The sequence below is a fragment of the Ranitomeya variabilis genome, chromosome 1 (assembly GCF_051348905.1).
Source record: "Ranitomeya variabilis isolate aRanVar5 chromosome 1, aRanVar5.hap1, whole genome shotgun sequence".
In the NCBI taxonomy this organism is placed as follows: Eukaryota; Metazoa; Chordata; class Amphibia; order Anura; family Dendrobatidae; genus Ranitomeya; species Ranitomeya variabilis.
The window spans coordinates 657,485,573-657,500,045 of NC_135232.1; the positions used below are offsets into that span (position 1 = coordinate 657,485,573).

The following is a 14,473-nucleotide window of genomic DNA, read 5'->3' on the forward strand; positions in this document are numbered from 1 at the left end:
AGAAATTAATACCCACAGAGACTTGTGCAAAAATGTTTGTCGAAGCGTAAGAGGCAGACTTCACAGCTGTGCAAATTGTGATGGAAAACAGTTGGAGCACCTGCGTTGATAAAATTTAAGGGCTTTTGTATTATTGTTCAGAATTTAAAATTCTGAACAATAAAATTTAATTGTCAATGTTATGCTTGTGATAGTAAATATAGTTTTATATATAAATCAAAATAAATGTTATTTTCTGTCCACCTACTTTTGGACCACCCTGTGTGTGTGTATATGTATATATATATATATATATATATATATATATATATATATATATATATATATATATATATATATATATAAAATACAGTGTGTGTGTTTGTAAATATAGCTGTATATACATACAATTCTCCTCTTGTGCACAGGAATGACTTGCCATAGCAAGACAAAATTGGCCACAATTGCACAGGAGTTTTTGGCTATCCTGAGACCGAATACTGACATTTTCAGAGAAATTACATTTACTGGAGAATTTAAACCTAGGGTCTTGCATTGCACTTACTGGTGTATACTTGGCTGATGGATGCCAGAAGGACATCCTGTTAGTGCCCATCAGGTATACTGTATAAGGCTACATGAATATGTGGAGATTATATGACGGGAGCTTACCTAGCAAATTCTTAAAATTGACACTACAAATCCAGTGTGGTTCATTGTGGGATGGAGGGCCCGATCGTGACATTTTAATACACCTTATAATTTTCTTCAGATTTGTACCAAACATTTTCCCAAACGGGAACTTCACCATAGTAATTTAGCCTGACTAGGGGATAATAATTTTTACTTATTCTACAGGTAGCCTTTTCTTCTAACACTTTTTTTCCCCCCTGTAGATCCCGTTTTTTGGACCACTTTTTGATGGAGCCATTGTGAATGGTAAAATACTTCCAGGCTTGGTTCGGGCCACCGCCATTAACGCTAGCCGAGCACTTAAATCTCTGATCCCGTTGTACCAGAACTTGTATCCTTTCTGCATATGGTAAAGTCTCAGGTGCTGGGGTTTATATATTCTTCTCTCCTGTAATACAGAGATTATGCTGTGTGTGTCGTCTTTGCTCAGATTTTATGTGTTTGACTCCGAGTACAGGGACAGGAAAAGAGAACTGTCCCAATTCTAACCTGTATGGTCCTATAGTCCTCTATTCATTCTTCCAATGAAGGAATTGAGCTGGGAGGACTGGAAATGCATAAGTGGGATATATTACATTGCTGTTGGAGGCGCCATAACTGGTCTTCTGATTGATAGTGCACACAGTGCTATATTCCCTCAGACTCCCCAGGCAGTGAGTCCTTTGGACACCACCTTGTGTCACGGGTCTAATTGGAGGTTTATTAGAGCCATATTGTGATACACGCCATGGTGGCTATCCATTTCGCTTAATGGGCTGCAACTTTTCCATGCATGGGTGATATCTGCAGCACCATCCAAGGCACATAAAAGTAGTGAAAAAGTCAAGATTCGTGATGAGCCGACGTGCTGGGATAAAGTGTTATCTAAACATGTTCAGGTTCTAATAGTGTGTCTTCGGCATGCTCGAATAATATATCTGAGTACCCGCGGTTGCATGTCTCGCGGCTGTTCGACAGACGCAACAATGCAGGGATTGTCTAACAAACAGCCTGTCTTAACAACCGTGAGACATTCAAAACGGTGGCAATCTGACTGCTCTGCTACATATACTTTTACATCTTGCTGATTGGTGGGAGTGCCAAGCAAATATCCTGAGGAACAGTCATCAATATCAAAATAGTGGAAAATTCTTGTAACTCTCTGCGTAACATCTAAAATGTTGGCACTGTTGATAGCAAAGGGTGGGTGACTTCACAATTTGACCCTGACAGCACTCATCGTACAGTATCAGAACGTGTATGGACACCACCATTGCCTCAGTTACCTACTTCCGGATACATTTCCAGAAGAAATAACAAAGGATCGGCACAACATAGGATTGCAATATTATTTTAGGAGAAATGCAGATATTCTCTATGTGCAGGAGAGCGGACATGTCCTTTTTTATAATGATCTTCTCTAGTCTTTGCACGTTGTTCAGTAATTTGGGATTACTTCCAAAATGAGTTTCCTGTTTTCACAATTTTACTGGATGTTTTTAATATATACAAGTGAAGTAAATGCCCCCTTTACAGTGATGGCTGCAGTTCACAATCCCACCCAAAAGACTTCTGTATGAGAGTGAGCTTTGACTTTTAAGGTGGGAGCAGGGCGATGTGTGGTGGGAGCAGGGCGATGTGTGGTGGGAGCAGGGCGATGTGTGGTGAGAGCAGGGCGATGTGTGGTGGGAGCAGGATGATGTGTGGTGGGAGCAGTGTGGTGTAAGGTGCGATAAAGGCGGTGTAAGGTGTGAGCAGGGCGATGTGTGGTGGGAGCAGGGCGGTGTAAGGTGGGAGCATGGTGAAGTGTGGTGGGAGCAGGGCGGTGTAAGGTGCGAGCAAGGCATTGTAAGGTGCGAGCTGGGCGATGTAAGGTGCGAGCAGGAAGGTGTAAGGTGCGAGCAGGATGGTGTAAGGTGGGAGTATGGCGATGTGTGGTGCAAGCAGGGCAGTGTAAGGTGCGAGCATGAAGATGTGCGGTGCGAGCAGGGCAGTGTAAGGTGGGAGCAGGGCGATGTGAGGTGGGAGCATGGTCATGTGGGAGCAGGGTGGTGTAAGGTGCAAGCAGGGCGATGTGTGTTGGGAGCAGGGCTGTGTAAGGTGCGAGCAGGGTGGTGTAAGGTGGGAGCAGGGCAGTGTAAGGTGCGAGCAGGGCGGTGTAAGGTGTGATAAGGGCGGTGTAAGGTGGGAGCAGGGCGATGTGAGGTGGGAGCATGGTGATGTAGTGGGACCAGGGCAGTGTCAGGTGGGAGCAGGGCGATGTGTGTTGGGAGCAGGGCGGTGTAAGGTGGGAGCAGGGCGGTGTTAGGTGGGAGCAGGGCGATGTGAGGTGGGAGCATGGTGATGTGGTGGGAGCAGGGCGGTGTAAGGTGGGAGCAGGGCGATGTGTGTTGGGAGCAGGGCGGTGTAAGGTGGGAGCAGGGCGGTGTTAGGTGGGAGCAGGGCGGTGTTAGGTGGGAGCAGGGCGATGTGAGGTGGGAGCATGGTGATGTGGTGGGAGCAGGGCGGTGTAAGGTGTGAGCAGGGCGATGTGTGTTGGGAGCAGGGCGGTGTAAGGGGCGAGCAGGGCGGTGTAAGGTGCGAGCAGGACGGTGTAAGGTGCGAGCAGGGCGATGTGTGGTGGGAGCAGAGCAGTGTAAGGTGCGAGAAGGGCGGTGTAAGGTGCAAGCAGGGCGGTGTAAGGTGGGAGCATGGCGATCTAAGGTGGGAGTAGGGCGATTTTGGATAATTGGTCATAAGCATACTGTGTTGGCAACTAATGAATAGTGGAAGGAGAAAATCAGCTTCTTTTTTTTTTCTCCGAGACCTGGAACCTTCTTAATAAATTGAGAATCAAATAATAAGTCTTTAAGAAAAAAAAGATAATTGTGCTCGTCGGCGATCTTCCCTCCCTTTCTTCTAAAACACATAGATTGCAGGGTTTTTAGGCAGATATTCAGCTATCCGCTGTTAGGAAAAAAAAAAATTGCTAGCCCCCTTCATGGCCTTCTGTCTAGTGGTGTAAGAGTTTTAACAAATGTGTATTTGTGCTCCTGAGCGAAATAGGCCGTTTATTGATCGCAAGTTGCTTCTTGGATCAATCAGGCAGAATTACAGCAATCTGTCTCTATCACTGCCCGTGGCTCTGGCTCTGAGGTCTCTCGCCCTCCCCGAGCGTGTCCTTCTCTTCCAGCGAGTGTGCCAGCTTTTTCCCAACCTCTAAGCCGCTGCATTTAGTCTCCAGTGCCCACTTTTAACAGCTGCCTCCTGCAATTACAGCGAGAAGGTACAACAGGCAGCGATCTGAGGAACAATTGCTCCTTTCTGAAGGAGCCGGAGATGCTTTGGTGTCAGCCCGTTGTGTGTTACTTACCTGTTGATAGATGGGTTATTTTTCCTCTGCGATAATTTCTTTAAAAGCCTCGGAGTTCAGCAAAGAGCCAGCCGGCATTGTCATCCCTCACCTTTCTATGGCATTATTTCTGGTACTAAAGGGTTCGTACCCCAATCTTTTACTCTACCGGATAGTAGTCAGGTCAGCGCTGCTATTGTCGCCATAATCCGCTATTAACTGTTTCTTTTCCAGGTGTACCATCTCTTGCAGGTGTTCTAGTTTCGGCTGATTTTTGTTACAAAGTGAATATTGGGTGAAATAATTTTTATCCTTGTCATTTATGTAAGGCCTCATTTAGGCGTCTGATTTTCTCCCGTACGAGAAAAATGGACCAATTAGTTTGATCAGTTTTTCCCGTACATCAAGAAAAAAAAATCTCCACATTCTTCTCCTTTTTGACATTCCATGAAAATCCAACCGCACTCAGATGTCATCCAAGTGCAGTCCGATTTTTTTTTTTTTTTTTTTTTTTTTTTATCCCACAGACCCCTTGACTTGCTTTACGATTCTTATCCAACCCTCAGGTCAATTCCAATCTTAATTTTGATTTTGTGGCTGTTTGCTGCTAAAATTATAGATAAGGTATGCAGCAAAAAAACTTTAGCTCAGCGAAATTGGGTGCGGATTATTAAATATTTCTGTTTGTTAAACAGCCAGACAAAAATATATGTTTATGAAATGTTACCAGGATAAAAGGGAAGGGAAAGTTACCGATTGTACAGAAACGCATAGTAGTGCAGGATCCAGGAAGGCGCAAAAAATCCAACAAGAGGAGTCCCGAAAAAATAACCTTTTATTACAAAATATTAATATTAAAATCCATCTAACATCATAAGGAAAAAGCAGACGCATTTCAGACAATCCTTAGTCATCACCTTAAACTAATGACACGCGTTTGCTTTTTCCTTATGGTATTGGATGGATTTTTTGGATTTTAATATTTTGTAATAAAGGTGAATTTCTTAGGATTCGCTTAGCTGCTCTCCCACTATTTTAAGCTTTTAGATGTATGCATGTAGAAGTCACTAATAGATCTGATCTAGACGCCAACAGTGTGTTTTCTAACTAGGTAGACTGGGGAAAAAAAGTTAGATCACCAAGAACTCTTTAATGATGTTTTTTAATTTTTCACAGCCATAAGACTTCATTCACACATCAAATTTTTCTCCTCTGTGCACTGGCTGCTTTTTTTTTGTTTGTTTTTTTTTTGTTTTTTTTTAACAGATCCTATACCCGTTTCATAAACGCAGAGTGTGTCCTCTTTATCTATTTTTGCAGATCAGATTTTGCCATTCTAGTCTATAGGCATCTGTCAAAAACAGGTGAAAAAAAGAAAGATGTTCGTTTTTCATCATTTTTTTTTTTTTTTTTAACTGTCAATGAAAAAATAGTTTTGATAGAGGAGACAAAAAAATGGATGCAAAATGATGAAACACAAGGTATAAGACAAACCGTCATGTCATGATTAAGGGAGCTTAGTCTCCAGAAACGCGTTGAGATTCTTACCCATGTGGTTTGTGCTGAAGTCTGTATCCTCCATGTTTAAAGTTTGTGAATAAAGAAAACTCTTTTTTACGGACTCGGTGAAGCTGGACATTCTTTTCTTTTTATAAGACAAACCGGCTCCCTCCATCTGATGGTTGTCTCTCCCTTGTGCCGGTGATGGTCGCAGCCAAACAAGAGAGTTAGCAGTCCAAAAACGTATGATCTACAATCCAGCAACCAATCCGGCGATCACATTCTCCAACTTTATTATATATTCATGTTTATACACCTCATCGACTTAAAACTCCCAACACGTTTCAAACTGCTAGTTCTTCTTTATGACGTAAAAGGCTTGTTTATTCATGGCTCTCATCAACGATCTAGGTCGTAGATTTTCATCATAGATGACCTTTAAGAATGAAGCCGGCCCAGGAGCTGAGCCTGCCCAGTACCAGGCACTCGCTGGCTGTGTTACTCAGCCGACATAGGGCTGTAACTGCCGCAAACGGAGCTTGCAATAGTCGCTGAAGTTTAACTATTCAACTTCCGCTGTAAATATCTAAAAGCGGCACTTAAATTACGCCAATGTGTTACTATGACAGACTAGGGTCTGCTGACGGCCTCTGTTTCCGTCTTATTGGTCCTCTGGTGAAACCCGATCACAGGCTGAGAACCACAATTTCACCAACGGGACTAAAAAATAAAGAAAAATTTAAAATATTTACATTTTAAATTGCCCCTATTTTCCACTTTCCAAAAATAAATTAATTAAAAAATAATAAGCATATTTGCTTTGCGGTGTCCTTGGGTGTTTTTTTTTTGCCTTGGCCATTGCTATAGATTGAGCTATAATATAATTATTTTAGGGTTACCTTTGGCGCACTCTGATACCAAATCCTTACATGATATTAGAAAAAAAAAAGGTTTCTCATTGGGACGAGATAGTGTTCTGCCGAAGCTTTGTGGTTCCCTCACATCTGCTGCTCACAATAAAAAAACCAGGTATTCCTCATTTTAGGCATCCAATGCCGTTTTCACATTGCCATGCCCATGACAAAGGCATGCACAATTTGTAGGGACGCTTCCCTCTCACAAACCCAAGAGGCCAGCCATTTGTAGTGGCATATGTTACAGCCAGATAGCGGCGCTTGGCTTGGTTCTCTTGATGAGAGCCTAAGTCTGCGTCTTTGTTCTTGTAGACACCAATCAGGGGCAGCAGGAGCTTCTTCTCAGTGGGAAGAGATGACCGCCAAGGTTCACAATAGTGGCTTTGTGCTGTTGCACATTTCTCAAAACAGCTTGACAGATCCTAGAAGAAGGGGGTCAGAGAATGGGAGGAATCGGTCTCCCGGCACCATCTGCAGGTTATAACCTGGGACTCTACACATGCTGGCAGAGAGCAGGGAAAAATCAGATTTGTGATCATTCTGAAGGCTTGAATTGGCACTGAAATGGGTTCTCGTGCTGCGTTGCATGTTAACCTTTCATTTGCAGTAGAGAGGATACATAAGAGGCTTATTTTGGTAAGGTCACAAACTTACTAATGTTCCTACCTATTACACTCAGAAGCCCATTTTGTTACGTACGAGTACTATCTGTGTTTTTCACAAAAATAATTTGTACCTATGACAGGTTATGATTGCGCGAACATACCCAGATTTTTTTGGTTGAACCAAGTGGTCTGCACAAAATCGCAGAGACTTGTTCGATATAGATACAAGTGTCGGATCAAAATCTCCAGTGCAAGTCTATGGGTCCATGAAAAACTGGATAGCATGTCTTCCATGTGCTGTCTGTTTTTCGTGGACTTTTTGATAGGAAAAGCAGGAGAAACTTTTTTTTTTTCCTTTTTTTTGCCCCTCATCCGTGAAACTGCTGAAACTGTGTAGATACTCTGCTGAAACTCTGACGGCGCTCTGCTGAAACTCTGACGGCGCTCTGCTGAAACTCTGACTGCGCTCTGCTGAAACTCTGACGGCGCTCTGCTGAAACACTGACAACACTGCTGAAAGTCTGACGGCTCTGCTGAAACTGACGGCGCTCTGCTGAAACTCTGACGGCACTGCTGAAACTCTGACGGCGCTCTGCTGAACCTTTGACGACGCTCTGCTGAAACTCTGACAACACTGCTTAAACTCTGACGGCGCTCTGCTGAAACTCTGACGGCGCTCTGCTGAAACTGACGACGCTCTGCTAAAACTCTGACGACGCTCTGCTAAAACTCTGACAACACTGCTGAAACTGACAACACTGCTGAAACTCTGACGACGCTCTGCTGAAACTCTGACAACACTGCTGAAACTCTGACGACGCTCTGCTGAAACTCTGACAACACTGCTGAAACTCTGACGGCACTCTGCTGAAACTCTGATGATGCTCTGCTGAAACTGACGACGCTCTGCTGAAACTCTGACGACGCTCTGCTGAAACTGACGACAATGCTGAAACTCTGACGACGCTCTGCTGAAACTCTGCTGAATCTGACGGCGCTCTGCTGAAACTCTGACGGCGCTCTGCTGAAACTCTGAACACTGCTGAAACTGACGGCGCTCTGCTGAAACTCTGACGGCGCTCTGCTGAAACTCTGACGGCGCTCTGCTGAAACTCTGACGGCGCTCTGCTGAAACTCTGACGGCGCTCTGCTGAAACTCTGACGGCGCTCTGCTGAAACTGACGGCGCTCTGCTGAAACTGACGGCGCTCTGCTAAAACTCTGACGACGCTCTGCTAAAACTCTGACAACACTGCTGAAACTGACAACACTGCTGAAACTCTGACGACACTCTGCTGAAACTCTGATGGCACTGCTGAAACTCTGACAGCACTGCTGAAACTGACGGCGCTCTGCTGAAACTCTGATGACACTGCTGAAACTCCGACGACACTCTGCTGAAACTGACGACGCTCTGCTGAAACTGACGACGCTCTGCTGAAACTCTGATGGCACTGCTGAAACTCTGACGAGGCTCTGCTGAAACTGACGGCGCTCTGCTGAAACTCTGCTGAATCTGACGGCGCTCTGCTGAAACTCTGACGGCGCTCTGCTGAAACTCTGACGGCGCTCTGCTGAAACTCTGACGGCGCTCTGCTGAAACTCTGACGGCGCTCTGCTGAAACTCTGACGGCGCTCTGCTGAAACTCTGACGGCGCTCTGCTGAAACTCTGACGGCGCTCTGCTGAAACTCTGACGGCGCTCTGCTGAAACTCTGACGGCGCTCTGCTGAAACTCTGAACACTGCTGAAACTCTGAAGGCGCTCTGCTGAAACTCTGACGGCGCTCTGCTGAAACTCTGACGGCACTGCTGAAACTCTGACAACACTGCTGAAACTGACGACAATGCTGAAACTCTGACGACGCTCTGCTGAAACTCTGATGGCACTGCTGAAACTCTGACAGCACTGCTGAAACTCTGACGACGCTCTGCTGAAACTCTGATGGCACTGCTGAAACTCTGACAGCACTGCTGAAACTCTGACGACGCTCTGCTGAAACTCTGATGGCACTGCTGAAACTCTGACAGCACTGCTGAAACTCTGACGGCGCTCTGCTGAAACTCTGATGACACTGCTGAAACTCCGACGACATTGCTGAAACTGACGACGCTCTGCTGAAACTCTGACGGCGCTCTGCTGAAACTCTGACGGCGCTCTGCTGAAACTCTGACGGCGCTCTGCTGAAACTCCGAACACTGCTGAAACTCTGACGGCGCTCTGCTGAAACTGACGGCGCTCTGCTGAAACTCTGACGGCGCTCTGCTGAAACTGACGGCGCTCTGCTGAAACTGACGGCGCTCTGCTGAAACTGACGGCGCTCTGCTGAAACTGACGGCGCTCTGCTGAAACTGACGGCGCTCTGCTGAAACTGACGGCGCTCTGCTGAAACTGACGGCGCTCTGCTGAAACTGACGGCGCTCTGCTGAAACTGACGGCGCTCTGCTGAAACTGACGGCGCTCTGCTGAAACTGACGGCGCTCTGCTGAAACTGACGGCGCTCTGCTGAAACTGACGGCGCTCTGCTGAAACTGACGGCGCTCTGCTGAAACTGACGGCGCTCTGCTGAAACTGACGGCGCTCTGCTGAAACTGACGGCGCTCTGCTGAAACTGACGGCGCTCTGCTGAAACTGACGGCGCTCTGCTGAAACTGACGGCGCTCTGCTGAAACTGACGGCGCTCTGCTGAAACTGACGGCGCTCTGCTGAAACTGACGGCGCTCTGCTGAAACTGACGGCGCTCTGCTGAAACTGACGGCGCTCTGCTGAAACTGACGGCGCTCTGCTGAAACTGACGGCGCTCTGCTGAAACTGACGGCGCTCTGCTGAAACTGACGGCGCTCTGCTGAAACTGACGGCGCTCTGCTGAAACTGACGGCGCTCTGCTGAAACTGACGGCGCTCTGCTGAAACTGACGGCGCTCTGCTGAAACTGACGGCGCTCTGCTGAAACTGACGGCGCTCTGCTGAAACTGACGGCGCTCTGCTGAAACTGACGGCGCTCTGCTGAAACTGACGGCGCTCTGCTGAAACTGACGGCGCTCTGCTGAAACTGACGGCGCTCTGCTGAAACTGACGGCGCTCTGCTGAAACTGACGGCGCTCTGCTGAAACTGACGGCGCTCTGCTGAAACTGACGGCGCTCTGCTGAAACTGACGGCGCTCTGCTGAAACTGACGGCGCTCTGCTGAAACTGACGGCGCTCTGCTGAAACTGACGGCGCTCTGCTGAAACTGACGGCGCTCTGCTGAAACTGACGGCGCTCTGCTGAAACTGACGGCGCTCTGCTGAAACTGACGGCGCTCTGCTGAAACTGACGGCGCTCTGCTGAAACTGACGGCGCTCTGCTGAAACTGACGGCGCTCTGCTGAAACTGACGGCGCTCTGCTGAAACTGACGGCGCTCTGCTGAAACTGACGGCGCTCTGCTGAAACTGACGGCGCTCTGCTGAAACTGACGGCGCTCTGCTGAAACTGACGGCGCTCTGCTGAAACTGACGGCGCTCTGCTGAAACTGACGGCGCTCTGCTGAAACTGACGGCGCTCTGCTGAAACTGACGGCGCTCTGCTGAAACTGACGGCGCTCTGCTGAAACTGACGGCGCTCTGCTGAAACTGACGGCGCTCTGCTGAAACTGACGGCGCTCTGCTGAAACTGACGGCGCTCTGCTGAAACTGACGGCGCTCTGCTGAAACTGACGGCGCTCTGCTGAAACTGACGGCGCTCTGCTGAAACTGACGGCGCTCTGCTGAAACTGACGGCGCTCTGCTGAAACTGACGGCGCTCTGCTGAAACTGACGGCGCTCTGCTGAAACTGACGGCGCTCTGCTGAAACTGACGGCGCTCTGCTGAAACTGACGGCGCTCTGCTGAAACTGACGGCGCTCTGCTGAAACTGACGGCGCTCTGCTGAAACTGACGGCGCTCTGCTGAAACTGACGGCGCTCTGCTGAAACTGACGGCGCTCTGCTGAAACTGACGGCGCTCTGCTGAAACTGACGGCGCTCTGCTGAAACTGACGGCGCTCTGCTGAAACTGACGGCGCTCTGCTGAAACTGACGGCGCTCTGCTGAAACTGACGGCGCTCTGCTGAAACTGACGGCGCTCTGCTGAAACTGACGGCGCTCTGCTGAAACTGACGGCGCTCTGCTGAAACTGACGGCGCTCTGCTGAAACTGACGGCGCTCTGCTGAAACTGACGGCGCTCTGCTGAAACTGACGGCGCTCTGCTGAAACTGACGGCGCTCTGCTGAAACTGACGGCGCTCTGCTGAAACTGACGGCGCTCTGCTGAAACTGACGGCGCTCTGCTGAAACTGACGGCGCTCTGCTGAAACTGACGGCGCTCTGCTGAAACTGACGGCGCTCTGCTGAAACTGACGGCGCTCTGCTGAAACTGACGGCGCTCTGCTGAAACTGACGGCGCTCTGCTGAAACTGACGGCGCTCTGCTGAAACTGACGGCGCTCTGCTGAAACTGACGGCGCTCTGCTGAAACTGACGGCGCTCTGCTGAAACTGACGGCGCTCTGCTGAAACTGACGGCGCTCTGCTGAAACTGACGGCGCTCTGCTGAAACTGACGGCGCTCTGCTGAAACTGACGGCGCTCTGCTGAAACTGACGGCGCTCTGCTGAAACTGACGGCGCTCTGCTGAAACTGACGGCGCTCTGCTGAAACTGACGGCGCTCTGCTGAAACTGACGGCGCTCTGCTGAAACTGACGGCGCTCTGCTGAAACTGACGGCGCTCTGCTGAAACTGACGGCGCTCTGCTGAAACTGACGGCGCTCTGCTGAAACTGACGGCGCTCTGCTGAAACTGACGGCGCTCTGCTGAAACTGACGGCGCTCTGCTGAAACTGACGGCGCTCTGCTGAAACTGACGGCGCTCTGCTGAAACTGACGGCGCTCTGCTGAAACTGACGGCGCTCTGCTGAAACTGACGGCGCTCTGCTGAAACTGACGGCGCTCTGCTGAAACTGACGGCGCTCTGCTGAAACTGACGGCGCTCTGCTGAAACTGACGGCGCTCTGCTGAAACTGACGGCGCTCTGCTGAAACTGACGGCGCTCTGCTGAAACTGACGGCGCTCTGCTGAAACTGACGGCGCTCTGCTGAAACTGACGGCGCTCTGCTGAAACTGACGGCGCTCTGCTGAAACTGACGGCGCTCTGCTGAAACTGACGGCGCTCTGCTGAAACTGACGGCGCTCTGCTGAAACTGACGGCGCTCTGCTGAAACTGACGGCGCTCTGCTGAAACTGACGGCGCTCTGCTGAAACTGACGGCGCTCTGCTGAAACTGACGGCGCTCTGCTGAAACTGACGGCGCTCTGCTGAAACTGACGGCGCTCTGCTGAAACTGACGGCGCTCTGCTGAAACTGACGGCGCTCTGCTGAAACTGACGGCGCTCTGCTGAAACTGACGGCGCTCTGCTGAAACTGACGGCGCTCTGCTGAAACTGACGGCGCTCTGCTGAAACTGACGGCGCTCTGCTGAAACTGACGGCGCTCTGCTGAAACTGACGGCGCTCTGCTGAAACTGACGGCGCTCTGCTGAAACTGACGGCGCTCTGCTGAAACTGACGGCGCTCTGCTGAAACTGACGGCGCTCTGCTGAAACTGACGGCGCTCTGCTGAAACTGACGGCGCTCTGCTGAAACTGACGGCGCTCTGCTGAAACTGACGGCGCTCTGCTAAAACTGACGACGCTCTGCTAAAACTCTGACGGCTCTGCTGAAACTCTGAGGGCACTGCTGAAACTCCGACGACACTCTGCTGAAACTGACGACGCTCTGCTGAAACTCTGACGGCAATGCTGAAACTCTGACGACGCTCTGCTGAAACTGACGACGCTCTGCTGAAACTGACGACGCTCTGCTGAAACTGACGACGCTCTGCTGAAACTGACGACGCTCTGCTGAAACTGACGACGCTCTGCTGAAACTGACGACGCTCTGCTGAAACTGACGACGCTCTGCTGAAACTGACGACGCTCTGCTGAAACTGACGACGCTCTGCTGAAACTGACGACGCTCTGCTGAAACTGACGACGCTCTGCTGAAACTGACGACGCTCTGCTGAAACTGACGACGCTCTGCTGAAACTGACGGCGCTCTGCTGAAACTGACGGCGCTCTCCTGAAACTGACGGCGCTCTGCTGAAACTCTGTCGGCGCTCTGCTGAAACTGACGGCGCTCTGCTGAAACTCTGTCGGCGCTCTGCTGAAACTCTGTCGGCGCTCTGCTGAAACTCTGTCGGCGCTCTGCTGAAACTCTGTCGGCGCTCTGCTGAAACTCTGTCGGCGCTCTGCTGAAACTCTGTCGGCGCTCTGCTGAAACTCTGTCGGCGCTCTGCTGAAACTCTGTCGGCGCTCTGCTGAAACTGACGACGCTCTGCTGAAACTGACGACGCTCTGCTGAAACTCTGACGACGCTCTGCTGAAACTCTGACGACGCTCTTCTGAAACTCTGACGACGCTCTTCTGAAACTCTGACGACGCTCTTCTGAAACTCTGACGACGCTCTTCTGAAACTCTGACGACGCTCTTCTGAAACTCTGACGACGCTCTTCTGAAACTCTGACGACGCTCTTCTGAAACTCTGACGACGCTCTTCTGAAACTCTGACGACGCTCTTCTGAAACTCTGACGACGCTCTTCTGAAACTCTATATATACAGTGTCAAAATTTGAAAAATATACTTAGATTTTAGCTGAGAAAAGCAGAGCCTTCTTTTCAATCATGAACAACCTCTTTAATTCATTTTAAATAAAGAACTGCAGGTAACTAAATAGTCTTCTAGAGCTTCCAGATGCCGCCAAGGTGCGGCTGAAGACCACACCCACAAGCAGGAACCAATGAGCACCTAAGTCTACTGCAAACTCCAGCTCTCATTGGTTCCAACAGGTGGGCTTGGTTTTCAGCCAACAGTAGCTGCCACATCTCGGGGCCCTCGCACCCCATATTAATACCATATCAGAACCATTTTTACTAAAACCAATCCTGGATCAGACTTCTTTTAGCATCCCCTCTACAAGACCATGTGAATGTTTAATTTATTTATTTTGGAAGAGTGCAATTCTGTTATATTATTTTTTTTCAAAAAAATAATGCTGGTAGAGATTCAGGGGTCGCACCCACCGGTAATAATATCTTAACAATCTGTCATTTCATCTCGGAATGTTTCACTAGTTTTGTGTCTGATATGTTCAAGCACAGTGAACACAAACATCTCTTCATTACTCTGAGCCGGTAATATACTGCAGGCCATTTGTACCTCTTATTGCAGTATATATTATATTTATTGTTCCAGAAGCCGGGCCAGCTGACCCCTAGAGGCACATTGTCCATTAGTCTAAACTAATATGCTGCTTATCAGCAGGACGGAGGCGGTGGTCCTCGCTGTCATTTGTCACAACTCACTTTAAGTAATAAAATCAAACTTTGTGCACGTTCATAATAATTACCAGATTCAATTGTGCCCG

General features: G+C 49.0%; 1 protein-coding gene across 4 annotated transcripts in view; it reads left to right on the top strand.

The window, feature by feature from the left end:
• RALGAPA1 (Ral GTPase activating protein catalytic subunit alpha 1) overlaps positions 1–14,473 on the top strand; it is a 236,193-nt gene that overhangs the window by 180,424 nt on the left and 41,296 nt on the right. For all 4 annotated transcript variants that reach the window (XM_077262721.1, XM_077262692.1, XM_077262701.1 and 1 more), the window contains one exon: positions 876–1,003. In XM_077262721.1, the coding sequence (XP_077118836.1) occupies positions 876–1,003 (128 nt within the window). The remainder of the gene's footprint in view (positions 1–875; positions 1,004–14,473) is intronic.